Source organism: Artemia franciscana, chromosome 7 (assembly GCF_032884065.1).
Source record: "Artemia franciscana chromosome 7, ASM3288406v1, whole genome shotgun sequence".
Lineage (NCBI taxonomy): Eukaryota > Metazoa > Arthropoda > Branchiopoda > Anostraca > Artemiidae > Artemia > Artemia franciscana.
Window position 1 is genome coordinate 18,440,762 of NC_088869.1, and position 25,251 is coordinate 18,466,012.

General features: G+C 35.4%; 1 protein-coding gene across 2 annotated transcripts in view; it reads right to left on the bottom strand.

Annotated features, from left to right (window-relative positions):
• LOC136028933 (pecanex-like protein 1) overlaps positions 1-25,251 on the bottom strand; it is a gene marked incomplete at its 3' end in the record, with an annotated part of 90,201 nt that overhangs the window by 60,299 nt on the left and 4,651 nt on the right. For both annotated transcript variants that reach the window (XM_065706913.1, XM_065706914.1), the window contains 3 exon segments: positions 1,082-1,227; positions 4,145-4,350; positions 18,323-18,465. In XM_065706913.1, the coding sequence (XP_065562985.1) occupies positions 1,082-1,227; positions 4,145-4,350; positions 18,323-18,465 (495 nt within the window).

Here is a 25,251-nt window from a genome sequence, read left to right on the forward strand (position 1 = left end):
CCGCCTGAGGCCAACATAGCTAAGCTCGTCCTCCATCATCATATATTCACAGTTTCCCCTTAAAGGTAGTATTCCCTAGAAAGAGGTTTAAAAAATGTTCCTAATTGCTGCAAGAAACTCGATACTCTCCAATAAGTCAAATTTTAATTGGCTCAAAATACTAATTTTGCAACTTTAATTACTATTCTTGTCAAAATTTCCATAAATAGACGCGAAAGGTATGCAAAAGAAAGTGACATTACCCCACTCATTCAACATTTTTTTGGAGACATAGACCTTACAAAACCGAATTTCAGGGTATGTTCCTGACTGGAACAAGACTTCCCACAAAAAAAGAAAAAAAAATATAAACAAGAGCAAACGATGTGCTATCTATTTATATATGCAAATATTTATAGCTCCCTGGCTCTTTGGTTCAGGTAGAAACCAAAAAGACAGAATAGAAAATAAGAAACAGATATACCAACATAATTAATTCAAAACACTAAGAATAGAATAATTATTGCACCAGTGGCGTATCCATGGGGGAGGGAATACAGCTGTAGTCCCTCCTCCCAGAAGGCTCACGCACTACAAAAATGTCTTAAATGTTACAGAAAACATGATATTAACCGACACCTAATAAACATTAGCTACTTCAGATTGCAGAGTAGCGTATTTTTTAACTATAATGAGTTTTTGTATTGTACAATTTTACATATGTTTAAGCAAATACTTAGCTGTGCACATAAAGCAAAAAAAAACTAACCTAAAAAAAATCAATAGCTTTATAAAACACACGGTACAAACGCTTGATGAATTATAAGCTCCGTTAAAATCATATTAAAAAGGAATTCTTTTTACTAATCATTTTCAAACAGCTTTAGTATTTGTTAATAAATTGTTCTAATAATAAAATATTTTACATTTAAATTTAGCATTATTTTACTATTTGTTTAAAAGGAACTCTGTTAGAAATCTTTTTTGGTTGTAAAAATAAATTTGCACTAAATAAAAAAAGGTCATGCTTAATAAATTGGGCATTTAACACGTCAAAAAATTTAACCAAAAGGAAGACAGACGTAAATGAAAAAATTTTTACCCCTGATTTCATGGAAGGTCGTTCAGTCTCATCTTTGATAGAAGGCGACTTTTCATGAATACTGGGTGACTCTTCTTTACTTTCTGGTAGTGTTTCCTCTTGATAACCATCTTCTAACATAGCTCCAGTGCCTCCTTCCTCCACATCTAACATAAAAAAAAAACATTATTACCACATCACATGCAAGCAAACATAAATTAAAAACGTCATTAATTAACAAAAATTTTATTCCATAAAATTTGTCTAATGATCGGTTTTGGCTTTTAAGGGGATTTGTTTTTTTGTTTTAATTTTCTAGCCTCTTAAACTTGGGAACCATTGCAAATGTTTTTTATGTATTTATTTTTCATTTTTGTTTTTCCCCTATTTCTTTTTCCTGGCCATAGAGTCTTACGGAGGAAACTATGTTAAAGTGTTTCGTTGCCGTGAATCTACTGATTAAATAAATTGACAGATTCCAACACTACTTCCACAAACTGGATACAATATTATGCCACATGACAAGGACACACTGGCAATAACACCTTGTCAATGTTACTTGTCAATAACACCTTGTCAATATTACAATGTTTAAAGCTGCTACTGCAGCGGCTTCATGCAAAAGCTTGGAGTTTTAAGTTTTTTTGCATTCCTAATTTAGAATGTCTGCCTTGTCCATCCCAAAATATTTAAACATTACACATCAGCCACTTCGCATAAGAAAATTCAAAGTTTTAAGGTCTTCTTTGGCCTAAAATCAGAAGTTTCTAATCCCTTCGTGATAATTTAGGACATCCTGCTTATCTGTTTTGTCCATTCAGGCTGTTTGACACCAATATTCTAAGCGGGGTATTATCCTGAATTTTTTTCAGGGGGGGGGTGCCAAAAACTTAAAATCCACATCAAAATGTGTTTTTATGTATTTTTATTGCGATTTTACGAATTGGACAAACATTTCGGAGGGAGGGGGTTCGAGGCCCCCAACCCCTCCCTTGAAAAAAGCCTTGATTTTAATGAATCAACCTCTAGACAACCCGAGGACAGGTTCAATAAAAAGTGCAAAATTTCTATGGATCCGATGTCTATGCACAATGAGGATTTACTCGGTGCGCAATGTGACATTTACTCCTCACCTATCCCTTACCGTTCAAACTTTAAACAAGGATGTCCATTCTTTTAGAGTGGGCCCAATTGTCACTTGAAATAATTCAGTAGTTCACAGAGCCTAATAAATTTCAAGTAAAATGTCTACATAAAGAGATCATTAAAAACCATTAATTTCCTCTTTGAAAATAAGAACAAATGACACACATACACAGAAAGAAACTAAATTAGTGTATGGTGTATGAAGGCTGTTTAAGTGCGGCATAAGCAACAAAACATTAACGAGACACAGTAAAATATATTTAAATTTTAATATTTTTCAATTATCCGCATTTGAATGCTAAAAAAAATATTTCTTGGAGTGAAAATGGCTAGCGGGCGGCACAAAAATCTCATGCAAGCAGCAGTACGGTCCGTGGGTCCTAGATTGGACATCCCTGGTTTAAAGCTTCTACTTCGGCCATTTCACCAAAAAAAAAATTCAAAATTTTCGGGTTTTTCCAAGCATTCCTGATTTAGTCTTGCAATCAACACCAATGAAAATACTTATAAGCTTTAGAGATACAAGGCTGCTTAATCGTATGTGCTACTTTTTGAATAAGATTAAACTACTCTATTTTCACCAAATAAACATAGAATGATACATTGACAAAATCTGACAATTACGGCCGAAAATCCTAAACTATTTCCCTCTTCAAAAAGAGAAGGTTTGCCCCGATCCCGTATAAATTCCTTAGGGAGCCCTTCCTTTCTTTTCGGGCATTTCGTATTCATATATTTAAATAGCTAGTGCTACCCAAAAAATAGAACACTAAATTATGCCACTTTCACAATTACAAAGAAACAAAGCGTCACTTATTAAATGCACTATCGAAATAGGTCACAAAGGAGTTAGCAAATCGTTTCTTACGACACTTGACAGTTTGTAGTTTGTTTTGATGCCTGGTTAGTCTGCTAATTCCTAGTAAGTCTGCTGATTAATGTGGCAGCTCGGGAAACTGATCTGTGTTTGTGGTTTGCTTATATCACTTTTCCGAATCCTATTCTTACACCGTGCATCCGATTAGATCATCTCCAACACAGTGGGCGAATTTAGGAACTCGAGGGCACTTTTGTAGCTGCTATAACGGGGTCCCAGTATTATTACCAGTATAATTTTTAATGTGCTTTATTTAAAGAAGAGATTATGTAATGTTTTCCTCAGTCTAAAATTTAAAGAGATTAATCACTCCGTCTATAATTTATTACGCCCAGTCCCAAGCTTGATTCTTCAAAAAAATATATGCCATCAAACTTGGTTTCTGTAATGTCAGAGCCGTGGTCCAACTATCAGAAACAGAACAAGTTATGAAAGAAATAGACAATTATAACCTGGATCTACTAGCACTCTTTGAGGTGCGTTGAACTGGGGCAGGTAAAAAAAAATCTTGATACAGGGTAAAAATTATCCTTCACGTCCACATCAAGAAGGAACAAAAGCGGATATTGCTATAATGCTCCCTAAAAAGCCAAAAATAGATCCCCACAAACGAAATAGTAGCATACTACGCACCAACAAACGACGCTGACGATGCACCGAGGGACAACTTCTACAACACCCTTCAAGCCCTGGCAAAAAGTACTCCCAGTGATGGCTTGGTTTGTTTTGCTGGTGGCTTCTACACCAAAGTGGGGAATGATAGAACTTATTGCCCACAATATAATTGCCCACAGATGAATGGAAACGGAACACTACTGTTGAAGGTGCTGCTAGCCTGTCCAATTCGGTCGATGACTACTTTGGCTGTGGATCCCGTATTCTCGATGGTGCTGCCAATATATTTGAAATGGGCCACTTATTCCACGTCGTTGTCATCACATTTTATGCTCATAGATGAATCACTAGTTACCATGCCTTTGGTTCTGATTCAATTGCTTTTTAGTAGTTTTGGGAAGAGTTCCTTTCTGCCTAGCTAAGTACCACAATCAGAAAGTACTTACTTTTTTCGTCTATCTTCATTGTCTCCCCAAAATCGTCTTGGCTAGAACTTTTTTGATGCACAGTGGCTTCAACGATGTTTTCTCGTGAGGGTCCATCGGTTTGTTCACTGGGGGATGAATCTCCATTTCTTTCCAATCCATCCCTTTCTTCTTCCGGTACTGATGCAAAAGTTTTAAGTTCTAAATTTTCCCCTTCTTCAATGCAACTGAAATTACATAATAATAATAATAATAAAGGAACAAGAGGTTATGCAGTAAATTACTATTGCAAACTTGTTGTGGTTACTTTGAGGTTAATCAGGTAGAATGTCTGAATCCAAATTTATTGTACTTTCTTGAAATAATGTGAGGTTCCAAAATCTAATAAGATTCAAGGTTATAATGGCGCAACTGTTTGACAAAGTGATTTCTTTTTTATCTCTGTTTTTTTTTTTTACTCAACCATTCATCTACGTTACATAATTGGCTATGCCCGTAAACTCTAAGAAATAAACAATAAATCAAGCCCTGTGAAGTCAGTCAGTAAACCATAGTACTGATATGACTTTTAATCAGGGGTTGTGGATTCACGCCCCACGCTTGGCGTTATTCTAATATATTCTTTTTAGAGTAAAATTTGCATTTATAGAGTAATAAGAAGATATTTGACTAAAGGCGGTTTAGTATATTTTTTTTTCTTATTATACTTGTCGTCTGACAGGCTTTGCTCCTAATTTACTTAAATATATTGATTTTTTATCCATTCTTAAATTATCTTTAATTGTGCAACAATGTATTCCAACAGATTACTGCCAAAAAACATCCACGAAATATATGAGCCAAATTGCCGGTCCCCGTCAAAGTTTTCGCTCTCGGTTTCGCAACATCTATCCGACCAACAGCCTCTTTGAAATGACCATCAACAGCTTGAACGCAAAAGCTCACTAAAGCCTTATTCCAATGTAAATCTCAGCTTCCATCTCAGAGGTAATAATACGGAGCAAGTCGAGGAATTCACCTTACCTTGGTGGCTTACATATCTCCGACAAAAGCCCCTTTAAAAGCATCAAGAGTCACCCGGGACTACCGAACTCCAAGTTTTAAAATCTCTGATACCTATTTGGAGGAACAAGAACTTGTTTATAATGCAACAAAGGGAGACAAATCAAATCGCTCATCATCTCTATTACCAGAGTCCCATGACTCTGAATTCTGGACTTTTAGAACAGGTGATGAGTGCCACCTCGGTACTTTCGCAACAAAATTGCTGCGACACATTGCTGGTATTACCTAGTACGATTAAATCTTCAACGTGAATCTTCTCCAAAGTCTCAAGATCAAGTACACTTTCCTCAACAGAATTAAACTGCAAAAACTTTGAAGGTTGGGACACATCAAACGGAAGGAAAGCACTCGTCTTCTAGAGAATGTAGGCTGCATACAGGTTTAACAACACTCACGTTAGAACTTGTGGCCAAAACTGTGACAAAAATTCCAAAAATCATTAGGCATTTTTCTAACTTCGGGTCATTTAGGAATATTCCCTAAATGATCCTCTTGAGGATCATAAGTTGAAAGAGGTGTAACATGTCTATATACACTGGATTTGAGGATAGAGGAGGGAATTAGACACTTGGTCCCTCTAAGAGAGAGATAAGGTCCAAAGGTCTCATTACGGGCCTTCAGAATACAGAGACAACACATACTTGTATAATTTTGAGTTCAATGTCTAGTCTGTCTACCGAAACGTTCTACGAATGTTTTGATCCCCTTGTCCTGAGGCAGCGGACATCAAGTTGGCCCAAGGGGAACACATTTTTTACTTTTAATTCGTTCTAAATAAAATGGTTATCTTGACATTTTTATCTGAGGCTGAATCGGGCTAGAGGGAATACACTAGCTACAAAGGAAACAATTGGCTGTCAATTGATCAGTTGTTCACTTAACATGGGTATCAAATATCCGAACTAAATACCCGAAGGCTCTCCCAGCCTTCTACGACTGTTTTTTTCTATGCAACAAAGCTAGGGGAAAAGATAGCAATAACAAAAGAGGTATATCACTTACCACTAAATCAATAGAACACTGCACATACGCATGTAATGTTAATTAACAACACTTGGGACAAAAATGATCTTTATGCAGAAGAGTGCATTCCAAAAAATAAATTTGTAATAGTCAAAAGTCTTAAATTTTTAATTCAATTTTTAAATTTAATTCATTGTTTATTTTAGTTAAATTAATCTATATATATATATATATATAAATAAGTTGTTTGTTTGTGTGTCTGTCGACTGACGTCATGTTTGTGTGTCGACTGATGTCATGTTTGTCGACTGACGTCATTATAAGGATTGAACTGTATGTCGTTATGAAGTTGTTTGTCGACTGACGTTATGTTTGTCAATTGGTGAAATTACAGACCAGGACACCGGGACACAAATGGCGACCGGGACACAGGGAATATAAATGACGACCGGGACACTCAAAGAAAAATTACAGACTGGGACACCGGGACACAAATAACGACCGGGACACAGGGAATATAAATGATGACCGGGACACAGGGACACAACTACAAAGGGGAAGCCGGAGGCACAGGGGGATATATAAATGACGACCGGCACACAGGGAATGTTCGAAGAGAAATTACAGACCAGGACACCGGGACACAAATGACGACCGGGACACCGGGACACAGGGAATATAAATGACGACCGGGACACAGGGAATGTTCGAAGAGAAATTACAGACCAGGACATCGGGACACAAATGACGACCGGGACACCGGGACACAGGGAATATAAATGACGACCGGGACACTCAAAGAGAAATTACAGACCGGGACACTGGGACACAAATGACGACAGGGACATATGCACAAACAATGGGACAGTGAAGAATGTTGTATATTCGCAAGTTTTACGTAGTTAAAAACATATATATATATATATATATATATATATATATATATATATATATATATATATATATATATATATATATATATATATATATATATATATATATCTATATTCACAGGTGGGACACAGGGACAGAACTACATTGGCGCGTAACTTATATGGCGCGTAACGACTTACGCGCGGGGGGGCCCCAACAGCTTGTTTTTACATATATTACATAATTTACAGTCAGAATCTATTTTACCAGCTTTTTATTTATTTTTACCAATAATTCTATTTTACCAATAATTTTACAGTCAGAATTTATTTTACCAACAGGCTGAAAAACCGGATTGGAATCGATTGTGTTCAGGGATATTCAGGGAAATGTTCAGGGAAAATTATTTCGTCGAAAGTAATATTTTTATGGTACAAGGAGAAACATTTAATAGCTAAAAGGTATTGAACAAAATTAATATGCATTTAGAGTTTAATATACTATAAGAAGGCTAAAAATTTAATTCGAATTGAATAAACAAAATTGAAAAAGTAAAATTCGAAAAGTGTAATATGTATTTTCATTTCAATGGTGTAATAATTGGAAAAGAGAATGTCTGTAATATAATGCGCTTTCACTGAAGCACTAATCAAACAGTTCGTGGTAACGAACTGTAGTAAGGAGCGACCCGGCTCAATAGCAACCAAAATTCTAAAAAATCGGGTTTTGATATCAATAGCTACATTAAAAGAATCGCAAAAGAAAATTTGCCTTATTTTAAAAAATAGGGGAAAACAACCCCTAAAAGTCATAGAATCTTAACGAAAATCACACCATCAGATTCAGCGTATCAGGGAACCCTGTTGTAGAAGTTTCAAGCTCCTATCTACAAAAATGTGGAATTTCGTATTTTTTTCAAGAAGACAAATCACGGGTGCGTGTTTATTTGTTTTTTTCAAGTGGTCCTAGAATGTGATCGCAAGAGTGTCCCCTCCGCAATCCCTCGCTCTTTACGCTAAAGTTTGACTCTTTGCCACAATTCTGACTTTTAAAACAATTAAAAACTTTAGCGTAAAGAGCAAGGATTGCGGAGGGGACAACCCATTTCATATACGGAGTATTTTCTGTTCGTTTCAAGTTTTAATGTCGCTCCTTACTTTCAGTTAAAAAAACTAGTTTTTTTTTATGTAATGACACAGTAGGCTTTAGATTTTTAAAGTTTTAAAGGCAGTAGCTAAATTCTTGTTTGTAGTAAAAGTAACTTTGTCATGAACGGTCTGGGGAAGAAATAAGGTTAAACTAAATATTTGATATACAATGATATCAACTGCCGAAAAGCAAATCAGTTCAAAATTCGATTTTACTGTAATTTCATTTTTTATTTTCAATGTTGTAATAAGCACGAAAAAAAATGTTTGTAAAATAGCGTCATTTTCAGCAAAGCGCCAATGACGCAGTAAGTTCTAGTCTTTTAAAGTTAGGGAAGGAGGCAGTACCCATACTCTTCTTTGACTTGATTTTTGTTCGTTTCAACCTTGATTCCCATATTTAATTGAAGTTTTTATTCGTTTAAGGTTTATTTATTCATTTATATTAGTACATGTTGTATGTTTGTTTTCTATGATCGTTTATTTAGTTTCTGTTTGTTTTGGGTTTAAATTATGAGTAAAATATTTGTGTTCGTACTAAGCTTGATTTGCATATTCAATTTAGTTGTACTCCTTTTAAGATTTATTTATTAGCTTATATTAATACAACAAAAGAATAAAAACAAAAGCAATGCGAAATCAGAAAATAGGAACTACAAGAATAATGAAAGAAGAGATAAGAAAACTAGAAACAACGTTTTTTTAAAGGAAAAAAACAATTGAACCCCCTCCCACACAAAAAAAGCAAACCAAATGTATTAAAGCTACTCCAACCAAATCCAGGTAATAAGTCCAGCCTAATACAGGTTAGATTTTAATTATTTTTAGTTTTACTAAAATACAATAAATTATAATTTTCGCCTTCTGTTCTTCACTTGATTAGTCGTAATCCCTTTTTCTTATTGTTAGACGTTTCTGTTCTTATCTGGTTTTTATCGACATTGAACATGCCTCGTTTGACACGTATTTTTTATTTTTAAAAAATCGTTATTCTTTACTTTCATAACAACAGCGTAGACCAGAAATATTCCCAAAAATCGAAAGGGAGTAGATATCATTTCCCATTTTTGATGTGTTTTTTTAAAGTTTCTTTTTTACCCCCACCCCCCCCCCCAAAAAAAAAACCTTTGCTGAAGAAAACACCATTTTGCTGCCTTTTTGAAGCAAAACTTTTCCACCAAGAATGGGATTACCGGCATGAATTTAAAAATAATCAGAAATAAAGTCTTTTTCAAATGAAAGTGTGAAAAGAACAATTTTTCACCCCCGATCATTTGCAAGAAATTTTCTAGGTAGAATTTTCAGCTAGAATGGAATTGTCTTGGGGGAATTTCCCTGGAAAAGGAGGAGGGCATTTTTACATGAAAACAACTTTCCAAACTGGAATTTTTACGTGGGTGAAGGAATTTTTCAAGGAGGGGGAAGCCGGGTTTCTCAGTGTTATTAAAAGTGATCAGAAATTAAATTATAAAAAAGCTTCTTCAACTGAAAGTAAGGAGCAACATCAAAACTTGAACGGACAGAAATTATCAAATATATCAAAGGGGTTTCCCCCTCCTCACGACCTTGCTCTTTACTCTAAAGTTTTAACTTTTTGTCCCAATTCCTTAAGAACCCCTCCTGAAACACAATGGCCGTTTAATAAGAACAATAAACTTTTTTTAATTTGCAATCACCTGTTATGAGAGTGTCGGTGGGTTCAGAGTGGGGAGAGGGGACGGTGCCTGAAACTACCTTGAGAGAGTCGAATTTTTCGGCATGATCTGATTAGCAAACATAATTCAAATTGAAAAAAAAAATAGCTTTTTCAACTTAAAGTACAGAACAACATTAAAAAAGGCAAAACTTAGTCCATATATGAGTGGGGTTGCACCCTCCTAAATCCCTTGCTCATTATACTAATGTCTCTATTGCTTTGACAAAGCTTTTTATTCTAACTAAAAGGCCTTAATGTTTATGAAGTCTCTCTTAAAGAATCGAGAAAGAAGTCAAACTTTAGCGTAAAGAGAGAGGGGCTTAAGAGATGGAATCCCCCCCCATATATGGAAGAAGTTTGTTTGCTTAAAGTTTTAATGTAGGTCTTTAATTTTAGTGAAAAAAAAACTAGTTTATAACGATACATCATTCGCACAGGATTCTGACTAATGGATAATTTTTCTAGGCTTGGCCTGTTTTGGTTGGCATTTTCGGGCTGAAAAATCTTTCCCAAGCTAATTTAACTACTATGGGTTGCCTCGCCGTAGTAGCATAATATTTGTAGTCATGAATATATAATGAGCAGAGATAATAGGCTTGGGACTGCCTGTGCAGGATTTCGACTCTTCTTGATAGAAGAGCATATCAAGTGCTGAAAAGCATGTTGTGACAAAGAATGGAACTAGAATTCCGCTAAGGCTCCATTCATACTGGAGGCCCCAGGGACTTCTTGCTGTCCGGTTCTAAGCCGACTTCAGCGCTTCGGTATAGACTTGGGAAGATGTGTTGGTCCCCATCCTGCGCTGGTATCTGGTATCATTGCTTTTCCTGAGGCCAAAATGATTTCAATCATTTAAAGAACATGAAAATTAGTACTTGGAATGTTTTGACATTAAAAAAATAATTATTGTATCGACATTTTGACGAACGAATTCAGACAATTCGAACTGGCCTTATCAAGAGTTTCAGAAACTCGTACCCCAGGGGTAGGAAGCATGAGATCAGGTGATATAGAATTTGTTTACTCAGGCAGGAAGGATGGGGTACATAGACACGGAATAGGGCTCAAAATGAATAAGGAAGCTGCTATATCATGTTTAGGCTGGGAAGATATTAATAATAGAATACTAATTGCTCATTTGATGACCAAAAAAGCAGTCGCCCCTGTAGAGCCGACTGACGGATATGCTAGTGACTCAGATGAAATTTACTTACCGTTACAGGAGCAAATACAGGGTCCCAGGTAGAAATATGGTGTTGTATTAGGATTTTAAAGCCCAGATCGGTAGAAACAGGGATAGATGGTATCCTATCCTAGGTAAATTGGGCGTAGGAAAAGAAAACAGCAATGGCTACAGACTATTGCGAATCTTGAAGTTGATTTGATTACGTTATTGATGAAGTTATTGATATGAAGTTATTGATTACGTTATTGTACCGACGACTGGCAGGATCAACACAAGATACTAGGGTATATAGGAGTGTTGTCACAGATGTTAAAAGGAAAGATAAACATCTGTTAGTGTATAGGGTTAATTTTAAGGCTGAAATTTCAGAAAGGTAATTACCTCCCGAATAAATATGATATTAGCAGACTCCCGGATGAGAATTTGAGAGTAACTTTTCAGGAACAGTTGAACACTAAACTGGAGAGTTTAAAATTTGATAAGGAAGAGGACGGACGGAATTATTTTAGGATAACAATTTGCGAAGTTGCTGATGGTGTCTTAGGGAAGACAGTTAGGACTGAAGCTAAGAATATCAGTGATAAGGCTTTATGTTTAATAGAGAGGAGAAGGGGCCTGTACAAGAATTATCTGAGCAATACATCATACGAAAACAAAAGGAATGTAAAGAAAGTGGAGAAAGCATTAAATATGAACTAAGGGGGTGTGAAGTGGATTCCATGGATAAAATTACCGAGGATCTGGAAGATGCAGCTAAACGGTATATTAGTAAAATATTGTGTTGGCATGTTAATAAATTGAGAAGGAGTAGTCAATCTGGACTTGTCCCATTCAAAGATAGGAACGGGATCACAATTAGTGATAAGGAAAGAGTTAAAGAGAGATAGGGAGAACATTTGAGAATGTGCTAAACGGAGAAAGAGTTGCAGGAAAAAATATAGAAGAAAAAGAAAAAGTTTGTGATACCCTAGATGTGAAGGAAGATTTGTTTTGTGAGGAACAATTAGCGACAGTACTAAAAGGATTAAAAAATAATAAGGCTCCAGTGCTGATAGTGTGGTATATGAGTTTCTTAAATATGACGGCTCTAAGGTTAGAAATAAGTTACTGAAGATTATGAATATGATTTTTGAAAAAGGAGAAGTAGCTAGCGATTTTAGGAAAACCTTACTTAAACCTCTATATAAGAAAAGTGATAAAAGTGAGTGTGGTAATTATCGAGGCATTAGTCTGGTCTCTATAGGTAGCAAATTATTTAGTAATATGATACTTTTTAGACTGAGAGGTGCTGTAGACAAAATTATAAGAGAAGAACAGCGCGGTTTCAGAAAAGGTAGAGGATGTGTCGACCAAATTTTCACTCTTAGGTTGATAATTGAGAAGTACCTGAGTTATGAAACGCTTTAGCCCTCAGTTTTACAGATTATAAGCAAGCGTTCGATTCTGTTGATAGAAGAACTTTAGTAAAGGTTTTATCCTTGTATGGTATCCCCCTTTATATGGATCATTTTGATGGATTTTGTCTTAAGAAGCACAGGAAAGGCAATAGGAGACCATAGAATCAAATGGGGAGGAAAAGAATCTCTTGAACCGAAATAATGCTGATAATTTAAGCATCCTAGATGAAAACGTGAGCAAAACGAATGAGCTTCTAGAGGTTTTGCGAGTTAAGGGTGCTAGAATAGGTTTGAAAATAAATGTTAAGAAGACTAAGTAACTAAGGCTAGGAATAAGTGAAGGTGATAAGGTGGCGTTTGGTAACAAAAAAATTGATCAGGTGGACTGCTTGACTTACATTGACAGTATCAAACAGTTCATGGTAACGAACTGTGGTAAGGAGCGACCCGGCTCAATAGTAACCAAAATTCTAAAAAATGGAATTTTGATACCAATAGGTACATCAAAAGAGTCGCATTTTAATGCTGATTTTAAATATATAAGTTTCATCTAGTTTAGTCATACCCATCAAAAGTTACGAGCATGAGAAAATTTGCCTTTTTTTAGAAAATAGGGGAAACACCCCCAAAAGTCACGAAAATCACACCATAAGATTTTGCCAGAAGGCAGATCACGGATGCGTGTTTATTTGTTTTTTTTTCCAGGGGTGATCGTATCGACCCAGTGGTCCTAGAATGTTGCGAGAGGGCTCATTCTAACGGAAATGAAAAGTTCTAGTGCCCTTTTTAAGTGACAAAAAAATTGGAGGGCACCTAGGCCCCCTCCCACGCTAATTATTTTCCCAGGGTCAACGGATCACAATTCTAAGAGAGCCATTTTATCAGCGTAGTCGAGAAACTTATAACTATGTCTTTGGGGACGACTAACTCCCCCACAGTCCCCGTGGGAGGGGCTAAAAGATACAAACTTTGACCAGTGCTTACATATAGTGATGGTTATTGGGAAGTGTACAGACGTTTTCAAGGGGTTTTTTGGTTGGAAGGAGGGGCTGAGAAGAGGGGGATATGTTGGGGGAACTTTCCATCGAGGAATTTTTCATGAGGGAAGAAAATTTCCATGAAGAGAGCGCAGGATTTTCTAGCATTATTAAAAAAAAACAATGAAAAAATAAATATGAAAAAGTTTTTTCAACTGGAAGTAAGGAGCAGCATTAAAACTTAAAACGAACAGAAATGATTACGCATATGAGGGGCTCACCTCCTCCTAATACCTTGCTCTTTACGCTAAAGTATTTTCAGTAATTTCAACTATTTATTCTACGGTTTTTGTGATTCAGGGTCATTCTTAATGAAATGGGACAAAATTTAAGCTGTTGTGTAAAGAGCTAGGTACTGAAGAGGGGGTGAACTCCCTCATATATGTAATAAAAACATGAGAATACAAAAAATTCGTTACGTAAGCTAATTTATAAGTTACGTATATCTTTTACTAACAAAAACATTCGTAAAAAATTGAAAGTTCTAGTTGCCTTTTTAAGAAACCAAAAAATCGGAGGGCAACTAGGCCTCCTCCCTCGCTCCTTTTTCTCGAATCATTCAAACAAAACTATGAGAAAGCCATTTAGCCAAAAAAAAAAAAAAAAAAAAAAAAAATGCACATTTTGTTTTTATTATTCATCTGCGGAGAGCCACAATCAAAACATGCACTGATTCAAAAAGTTCAGAAATTAAATAAAAAAACCAAGTTTTTTTAACGGAAAGTGGAGCGGCATTAAAACTTAAAACGAACAGAAATTACTTCGTATATGAAAGGGGCTGCTTCCTCCTCAACGCCCCGGTCTTTACGCTAAAGTTTCTTACTGTTTTAAAAAGTAGAGTTAAGAGAAAGAGTCAAACTTTAGCGTAAAGAGCGGGGTGTTGAGGAGGAAGCAGCCCCTTTCACACACGAAGTAATTTCTGTTCGTTTTAAGTTTTAATGCCGCTCCTTACTTTCCGTTAAAAAAACTTTTTTTTTTATTTAATTATTAGCAAAGATGGTGGGAGCAGTGAAAATGTTAAAAGTAGAATAGCCAAGGCTCAGGGTATTTTTTTCACAGTTAAAAAAAAGTTTGGAAGAATAGGAATATAAGTCTGCAAACCAAGATTAGAATATTGGAAGCTACAGACTTAACAGTGGTCATATATGGCCCGGAAGAAAATGTTCTGGGTACCCGGCTGACTGACAGTATTTCAAACAGTAGGTCGTACAAAAAGTGTAGTTCAATCTCGCTTTCTGGGGCTATAATGGAAAAAGTTTGAGATGCCTAGGGCACGTTCTGCGGACGAAGGATGGGAGGTTTCCAAAGATTATCCTTTTCGGCCAACCATCTAAGACTAAATGAAAAGCAAGTCATTCGCAGTTGGAGTGGACCGATGTCATAAAGAAAGATTCAAAGGAAATGGGAGCTTCCAGGGAGGATGTAAAGAGGGAGGCTTTGAATACATTGGGATGGAAGAGGAGTGTGCGTAGTAGTAGTATTGATTATTATATGCATTTTAATAACAAATACTATGTTATTGAAACATCAGTGCCGGCCCGGAAGTATTACGATTTCTGCCAATTCTTCATGTGGAGACGTTCCGGCGGAAATATCCAGGGGCTATTTTCCGCGTATTTCGATTTCTGGGAAATAATTTCCACGGAAGGGGACATTTCTGTAATGATCGAGAAACCGATAGGAGATTAAAGTCTTATTCAAATGAAAGAATGCTAAGGAGAATTTTTCAGGCGGAATCACCCCCTCCATATATGAAGGGTGTCCCCCTCCTTAATACCTTGCTCTTTACGCCAAAGTTTGAATGTTCGTTCCAATTTATTAAGAGCGTTTACTGAAACACGAGGGTCGTTTAATTAGAATAGGAAGCTTTTTTAAAAGTGCTAACAGCTTTAGCGTAAAGAGCAAGGTAATAAGGAGGGGCAACCCTTCATATACGGAATAAATCTCCCAAAATTAATATGCAAATTTTGTTTTATTTTTTCATATATGGTGAGCCAAATTTGAACCTGCATCAGCTGAGAAACGTTCAGCAATTAAAGAATTTTTTTTACTAAAAGTAAGGAGCGACATTAAAACTTAAAACGAACAGAAATTATTCCGTATATAATAGGGACTGTCGTCTCCTCAACGCTTCGCTGTTTACGCTAAAGTTTTCATTGTTTTAAAATGCAGAGCTGTGACGAAGAGTCAAACTATAGTGTAAAGTGCGCGGTGTTGAGTAGGGAACAACGCCTTTCAAATACGGAATAATTTCTGTTTGTTTTAAGTTTTATTGTTGTTCCTTATTTTCAGTTGAAAAAATGTGTTTTTTTTTACTTAATTCAAAAGTCTATTGCCTATTGTATATGCATAGCATTTGTTATTTTTTATTTGGCAAATTTTCTATGGGGAAATTATCAGTGGTGGGATGTGGGGGATGCCCCCTCTTAAATACTTCGTTCTTTATGCTAAAGTATGAATTTGCATCCCAATCCTTTACGAACAACAAATGAAACACAAGGTTCTTTAAATTAGAATAAGATAGATTTTTTGAACGTTCTAAATGACTAGCGTGAAGAACGAGGTATTGTGGATGGGGTATCCTCCTCACGTACGTAATAATTTCTGTTCGTTTAAGTTTTAATGTTGATCCTTACTTTCAATAATGCTGATCCTTACTTTCAATTGAAAAACTGCTCTTTTTCTGTTTAATCACTCAAAGGCACAAACAATTCTCAGGGGAAATCATTGAAATTCTGCTGATTTTTAATAGCCGAAAATAGCCAGTAGTTTTTTTTTCTTTATCTGGAGACTGAACCCATGAAATTTCAAACCCAGATTTTTGTGGTAACCATTCATATCATCGAAGCTGTCATTGTTTTTATAGTATTCAATGTTTGGAAAAAAATCGTGCAAAATACTCTTTAATTACAATTTGTGTTAATTAACTTTAGCAAAACGAAGAGTTAATTAATTTGAGCAAACAAATGATCAAAAATATCGAAATCGATATAACAAATATAGAAAATCAAAACATCAATACATTGTTTAATCAAATTATCGCCCAACACTTCAATTTGAAGCGGAACATCTGATCGTAAATCTCATCTAATAATGGATTTGAAGGCGAACATTGGTACGCTTTGGTTACATAAGCTCATTGCGTATAGGCAGTTAGATTGCCTGTGGATACACCTTGTCAGCGTAGCGTTAACCAGCGATAAGAGGATAGAATGTAACGTAAAGTATATAAATAATGTAAAAAAATTTCCAGAGGTTCTGACATGACACTTATCACACTTATGTGAAAAAATTGAAGTTTTTCATGTATGGAGAAGTTTATATGGAATTGCTTGAAGAGCAAAAGACTGGTAATTGCAAAAATATTCGCACATATTTTGACAAGGGATTATAACAATTCAAAAACCTTAATAAAGAAAAAAAAGTTTGAAGCTTAGTAGAATTCGTTGTTAGAAATCGGACTTGTGGTAATAATCAAATATATTTGAATACCCTTAGCATGAAAAAATATTGAATTGCGTAAAGAGCAAAAAACTGGTAATTGCAAAAATATTTGTATATATTTTAACAATGAATTACAAAATTCAAGAAACCTTAAAAAAAAGTTTGACGCTTAGTAGAAATCGTTGTTAGAAAAACATCATTAACGAATTTATTTTCTTATAAATATAAGCAATGTCATTTTAAGACACGAAAAAAAGTTGAAAAATTTGATGTTCAGTTTAGAATCGCTGTAGTTATTATGTAAAAATATTTACGATGCCTGAGCAATAATTTTAAGGTTTTAGTTCAAACTAGAAAAATGCCTGAAAATTTTAAAATTAGTTTTTTTTTTATATATATAAAATCCCCTCGCTAGGTGATTAAGCTTACAGGTTTGAACGCACCCATTTATATAATGTCAGTAGGAAGGCCCAAAAAACGAAAATTTGCGATTATAACAAATGACGATTCGATATTTTGACAAGGAATTACAACAATTCAAAAACCTTAAAAAAGAAAACCAAAATTTTCAAGCTTAGTACATATCGTTGTTAGAAATCGGGGAAGCTTCAATAATCAAATGTTTTTGAAAAGACACGCTATGAAAAGACATTAAATGCATTAAGAGCAAAAAAACTGGTAATTGCAAAAACATTTGTATGTATTTTTAACAAGGGATTACAACAATTCAAAAACCTTAAAAAAGGAAATTAAAAGTTTGAAGCTTAGTACATATCGTTGTTAGAAATCGGACTAGCTTCAATAATCAAATTTTTTGAAAAGATTGCAAAAAACTAGCATTTGCAAAAATGTTTGCATATATATTAACAAGGAATTACAAAAATTCAAAAACCATAAAAAAGAAAACCTTTTTGAACGCAAACAGTTATATAATGTCAGTAAGAAGGCCAAAAAATGAAAATTACAAATGATGATTCTTTGTTTTGACAAGAGAATACAACAAATAAAAACCCTTCAACTTCAAAAAACAAATCAAATCAAAAGTTTAGTAGAAATCGTTGTTAGGAATTGGACTTACTTTGACACTAAAATATCTTTGAAAAGATACAGTATGACCCCCCCCCCCCCCACCAAAAAAAAATAAAAAAAAAAAACAACCAAAAAACAAACAAATACAGGAAAGTCATGTTCAAGAAAAACGACTAAAACTTGGCTATAGAAAGAATTAGAACTACTTATTTGGCACAGGGATGCCCGTCATCATTTCCAATGGATCAGTCTGTTGGGCAAATCTTTACGTGGAAGGGGGGGGGGTGAAACACCATCTTCCTGTGTGCAGATACAATTAGCAATAAATATTCTAACTATAATAAGCCAAAAAATCTTTTACCTTTCTTTGGCACCAGGAATTTCTTCTATGATTTCTTTAGTATCAAATAATTTGTGCAGTTGCCAATTCAAAAACTTAACAACAGTAAAAAAAACAGTAGTTGCTGCAACATAGCTGGCCCATACTTCAACAGTAGCATCAAACTATAAAAAAAAATTGCTTAAAACTACTCTGAAAATAAATGTTAAAAAAGGAATCAATGAGTAGTCAAACCCAATCTCAGAAAGTCAGTAAAATGCATGAGGAGATGAATATTCAATTCTTAACATAACTTGGGCCAATTCAGCCTTGAGCATCCAAACCAATCCCAAATTTCAACAAAAACGAATGACCTAACAGAAAAAAAATAAGCTCTAAATTATTTTTCATAGGTTTCTTATGTGTTTATGTAAGGACAATTCTACATTTCAGTAACTTTTAGTGATCTTTAATGTATAAAACAAGCAAGACAAAGCAATTACGATAACAAGAAAAAATAGATTTCTTACCAACTTTGTATGCCATCTTCTATTATGAGAAGCCTATGTCTAATCTCAATTTTTAAAATCTAATATAAATAATTGATACGATGGCAAGATGCCATCAGCCAATAGCTAATTCAAAAATGATGAAACGGTGTAATAGGGAAGGCACCAGTTCCCTTGGAGAGGAGGGACTAGATAAGTCAATTGGTCTTTGGGAGCTCATAAGAGATCATACTCTTTTGCAAAAAGGTAGGTGATTACGCCTCATTATAGAGATTGCATGTAGTCAGTAGGCTTTCTTAAAAGGTGACAACTTTTTTATGGCACTTTCCCATTGACCAAGTGCCATATAGTGATCGCAATTTCTGTCTGTCTGTCCTGCTTTTGCTAGTTCGGATACTTCCAGATAATCTAGGACAATGAAAGTTTGCAGACGTGTCAGGGACCAGAACAGATTAAATTAGAAATAGTCACTTCCCCATTCGACTATCTGGGGGGGGGAGTGGAGAGACTGTTAATTCGAAAAAATTCAAACAAATATTTAAAAAAGTTCTCATTGCAAGCCTACACAGCGCTGTGGATATGGTGTTGATATTCAACTCCAAAAGTCGTAGGTTCAATTCATTAAATAGACAATTTTTATTACAAGTTTTTTTTCTTGCTCTGCCATTTGTAGTATTATTTTTTAATTTAATTTCAAAACCTTTTTTAAAATGTCTGGCCTTGACTAACAATTTACCAAAAATATCAGATTGGATCACGTTTTATGGTAATTAAATCTGGAATTTGCTATAGTATGGGCCAACAACCTTAGGAGGGGCTAAATCAAGCAATGGATTTAAAGCAATTAAAAATTATAGAAAAAGCTATTCGGCTTCAGAGGCAGAAATCCCACGCAGTGGTGCGCATCATGGTAGCCTCCAAAAAAACATCACTGCAATAACATTGCGAAATGTTGGCTCTTCTGATCTTGCCATAAGTGTCATATGAGCTATTGACCCTTGTTTCTTTTGTCACCTTGAAAGGTGACAAGGTGTCAACATACAGCTCTGACACCTTAGAATTTAGCTTGTTTTCAGTTTAATTTACCTTATGTGTCAGTATTGATTGGCACACTGGAAGATTTGGTTGGCACATTCTTTATATTCCCCCCCCCCCAAACTCAAAACCCAATCTGCGCCCCTGAGGGGGAATGGGAAACTAAGTGAATCTGCTTTTACTGCCAAGGAAAAAGTCCATTTTCTGTGTTTGTTTGAAGTTTTATTCTCTTTTTCAGCGAATGAAAGAAGTTCGGACGACAATAGCAAAAAGAAAATTTGGGACATTTACAGATAAAAGGTGACTTTCATACTGCCACAATTTGATAAATTGGATGACATTCCGGCATAGTTGTATTTCTTACCAAGTTATTCTAATAATTCCATAAACTGCAGCTTAGGAGTAGCCAAACTTATAAGAGCTAGGAAAAACGAGCAGATGTTCAAACAGGTTGTGGAAATAGATTAGAATTAAGGAACAACTCAGCTCAAGAGAAACCAAAACTCTAAAAAACAGAATTCTGAAATCAATAGTTACATCAAAAGAATTAGCTTATTATGCTGATTTCAAACATATCACATCCATTAAGTTAGGGTTGCCCATCCAAAGCTACAAGCCTGAGAAAAATTGCCTGATTTTCGAAAAAAAGGGGGGAAACACACCCAAAAAGTCAAGGAATCTTAATGAAAATCACATCAGTAGATTCAGCATATCAGAGAACCATACATATGGAGGTTTCAAGCTCTTTTCAGCAAATATGTGGAATTTTGTATTTTTGCCAGAAAAAATATCACAGGTGCATGTTTATTTGTTATTTTTCCCCCAGGGTTGATTGTATCCAGCCAATAATGCTACAAGACTGGAAAAGGGCGCATTCAAATGGGCATTAAAAGTTCTAATGCCCTTTTTAAGTGACCAAAAAGATTGGAGGGCAACTAGTCCCTCCATAACCCCCTTTCCCCAAAAGTTGTCCGATCAAAACTTTGAGATAGCCGTTTTATTCAGCATAATTGAAAGATCCAATAACTAAGCCTTTGGGGAACACGACCCCCCAAAGGCCCTTGGAGAAAAGGTTGTAAGCTAGGAAATTTGCCCATCGTTTTGCATATAGCATTTGTTGTTGCTAAGTATGCAAACATTTTTCAGGGGGGGATTTCTGCTGAGGGTGGGCTTCCAAGTGAAAAATGGACTTTCTATGGTAAGGAAAGTTTCTAGGTGTGAATATTTCAGGTGAAATTTCACACTAGGGAATTTGACAGAATTCTTAACTTGAAATTCTTCTTATTTGTCTTACTTTCTCTTTGGTGACTCAATTTTGCATGTGGAGATTTTCCAGCAGAATTATCCAGGGGGAATTTTCAGCAGAGTTCGAATTATTTGGAGGATTTTTCTGTAGGAGGGGGAAGGAGATATTCTCCATGGAAGAGTTTTATATGGTAGAAATTCTCCATGGAAAAATTCCCCATAGGAGCAACTTCCCACTGGGGAGGGAGAATTTGCAACAACAATTTTCATGGAAGTGGGGATTTCCAGCATAATTTAAAAAACGATTGGAAATTAAAGTATTAAAATGAAAGTATGCTAAAAAAAATTGTCAGGCAGAATTGCCCATGAAAAATTTTACAGGGGAAGTTTCAGCAAGGATGGAATTATCCAGAGGGAATTTTTCAGGGGGGGGGGCAATATTTTATGCAAGAAGAACTTTCCACAGAGGAGTTTTTTGTGATGGGAGAGAATTTTTATGGAAGGGAGCCTGATTTCCAGGCATTATTTAAAGAACAATCCGAAATTAAATAAAAAAAACAACAAGTATTTTCAATTGAAAGTAAGGACCAATAATAAAACTCAAAACAAAACAAAAATTATTGTTTATATGGAGAAGGGAGGTTTACCCCCTTCTCAATACCTGGTCCTTTATGCTAAAGTTTGAATCTTTGGACCAATTCTTTAAGAGCAACTCCTGAAACACAAAGGTAATTTAATTATTATAAGAAACTTTTCTCAAAATACTAAAAAAAACTTTAACATGAAGAGCAAAGTATTATGGGGGGGGGGACAAACCTTATACAGCTAATTTCTAATATAATATAATTTCTAGCCCTTCCCCTCTTTGAAAGATTAGAGCTGCTAGAGCAGCACTGCCATCTAAGCAAACTAGGTTAAATGAATCTATAAAGAAAACAATATGGACTAGTGTCCAACACAAAATGTTTCTCTTGCAACTTCAAGAGTATATATATATTTCGGTGGTGCTTATTTTTCAAGTTTGAAAATATTACCTTCATACCCCTTAATTTTGTTCAGGTACATGAAATAATACACCATGCAAAATTTCACCCTTATATTTGAATATTTAGGGGTAGCTCAATAACATTAATGTCTTGAATACCAAAATACAAAGTTTAGGCATATTGTTTAAAAACACAGTTTATGTTAATCTTCCAATGTAAGCAATAAATATCAGCCTGGTTCAGTCTTACTTATTTAAATGAAGAAATTCAAACTAGTTTAAGATTCTTTGCAATAGCATACATGTTTTTTAAATTAAAAAATATTAATTAACAGTTTTTACATTTTATTAATCCATATACTGTATTTACAAAGCTCTTATCATCAGAATTCTGGTATGTGTTGAATACTTTTCATTTTATAATATAAGACTAGTTCAACTGTGTTTAAAAAAATCAATTGATATCTTTGATATTAAATTACACATTTTCAAGTGCCATTGCCATTGACATACTGTTTACAAATATGATTGTTCTATTATAGATGTCAAATGATGCAATGACGTCATTAACCAGGTCTCAGACGCGAGTCTATCTTCTTGGGAGCACTGTGACTGAACTAAATGGAAATAAATTACCATCCATGCGTATGGCACTTGGTCTATTTCTACATAACCACCTGGAAAAGGGTGAAACAATTAGACAACCTTCGACTTCAACTATCAAAGAAATAGCTACATTTTGTATAAAACCAGGATTCCAAATAGAGATGTGCAGAATTGCCGAACTAAACTAGAGAAGTTATTTGAAGAATGGCGCTTATTGAAAAAGAACAAAGGTCAGTCAGAACAAAGAACAAACAGTCAGTTAAACAACAATCAAGAGAAGCAGAGTTTCTCTGTAAGATGGACGACCTTTCTGATATCGCTCACGCGAATGCCATAAACATAATGAAAATACCAGAAGATAAACAGTTTTTACTGGCTCAAAGAGAAAAAGGTAGAAAGGGAGCAATGGTTGGTAGGGATGAAACATTAGCCAGAAAAGAGAAACAAGTTGCAAAAAGGATAGAAAAGATATTAGCAAGACAACAGACCAGCAAAGAAAGAGAAAAGGGACAAAATAAAAGCAAAATGATGGAGATGATATTGTCATCTAGCAGTGATGAAGAAGATACAGGCAATAGTGATAATGATACTGTGAGCTGCAAGGCAGGACCAACACAAGAAAAGACAGAGAGGTAGAAAAGTAGTTATAACTCCGCAACTTGCAGCAACGTTAGACAGAACCAAAATGTCTGACCGTAAAGCAATGTTCGTCATCAGTGAAACTGCCAAAAGTTTGGGACATAACATCACTGATCTAGCTCTTAATCGTAACTCAATTCGTCGATTAAGAATGAAACACCGGTCCGTACAGTCAGCCGCCTTGAAAGCCGAGTTTCAAGGTAACGTACAGTCCACTGGGATGGCAAGCTCATTGCTGGCTTAACAAGCAAAGAGGAAGTTGATCGACTACCTGTCATAGTTTCAGGAAAAGGGGCCTCCCAGTTATTAACAGTTGCAAAACTGACCAGTGGTACAGGTGAAGCCCAAGCATCAGCTGTATACTCTGCAATAGAAGACTGGGGCATCACTGAAAACATCCGTGCAATGTGCTTTGACACAACCAGCTCCAACACTGGTCGACTGGCTGGAGCGTGTGTTCTATTGGAACAGAAGATTGGTAAGGAGTTTTTGTCCCTTGCATGCAGGCATCACGTCATGGAGCTGCTCATTGGTGCTGTATTTCAAGTTTGTCTTGGATCAACATCTGCTCCTCAAGTTCCAATATTCACTCGTTTTCAACAGTACTGGATGTTTGTTGATCAATCCAGGTTTGAAACAGGAATGTCAAGCGATGCCGTATCTACGTCAGTCCAAGATATCAAGGACAGTACCACTGAGTTTGCTAAGGGTTATCTTAGAGAAAGTCAACCAAGGGATGATTATAGAGAATTTTTGGAGCTAGTTAGAATCTTTCTGGGCTCAGTTCCTGAGAGGGGAATTCGATTCATGGCACCTGGGGTTACACAACATGCACGATGGCTGTCAAAGGTCATCTACAGTCTGAAAATTTGGATGTTCAGAGGGGAATTTCATTTGAGTGAGAAAGAAGAAAAGGGGTTGCAAGATGTGTGTATCTTCGCAGCACGTGTTTATCTAAGAGCGTAGATGACAGCTCCGAAACCAGCTAGTGCACCATATAATGATTATCAATTATTAATATCACTGTTGGACTCTTCGGCAATTAATTCAGAAATTTCCAGAGTGACGTCCATGAAGATGGCCAACCATTTGTGGTATCTATCTCCAGAAACAGTAGGTCTGGCATTTTTTGACGATTCCATAGATTACGACACAAAGAAACAAATGGTGGTAGCAGTAAAACTCATTGAAGAAGAACAGCCTATGAATGAACATTCAAAGAAAATATCTGTGGACTTCAAAAACATTCAAAGAAAAGAAATTTGAAACATTTTTTTCAGCGAAGTCCATGGCCCTGTTTTGCATGACGGACAAGAAGACTATATCCATGCAGCAGAGACAGTTATGTCAATCAGTGTTGTTAATGATCATTCCGAAAGGGGGTGGCTCTTGCTCAAGAACTAATAGGAAACATTACCAAAGACGAAAGTCAGTTGCAGTTCCTACTACAAGTGGTCCAAACTCATCGAAAGTTATATCCTGACGGCAAAAAGGAAACACTGTCAACAATCGACATCTGACTTCTTCATTCTGCATCTAATAATTGTGCAATATGCAATACACTGTACTTAAATTGTCACTACTAACTATACTGACTAACTTAAACTATATTTTCACAGTATTAATCTATATTTCTACAGTATTACCCTCATTATTACTGTTATTTATTTATTAGGCCTATAGTATGGATAAAAAGTGTGACAATATTTATATTATTCGCGTCACTATATTCGATATTATAACAGATAATTAATTAAATTAGATTTGAAATTAAAGAAAAATAATATCACTATTATGATGCAAATAAAGTTGCAGACAATTACTTCTATACTACTGAATAATTTTATCTGCATCAATTAAACTCTTTGAGTAAATAGACTTCTACATTAAATATGATCAGTTTTAAATAATGATATCTGTATTGTAATCTTTTTGGCCATTGAGCTATCTTT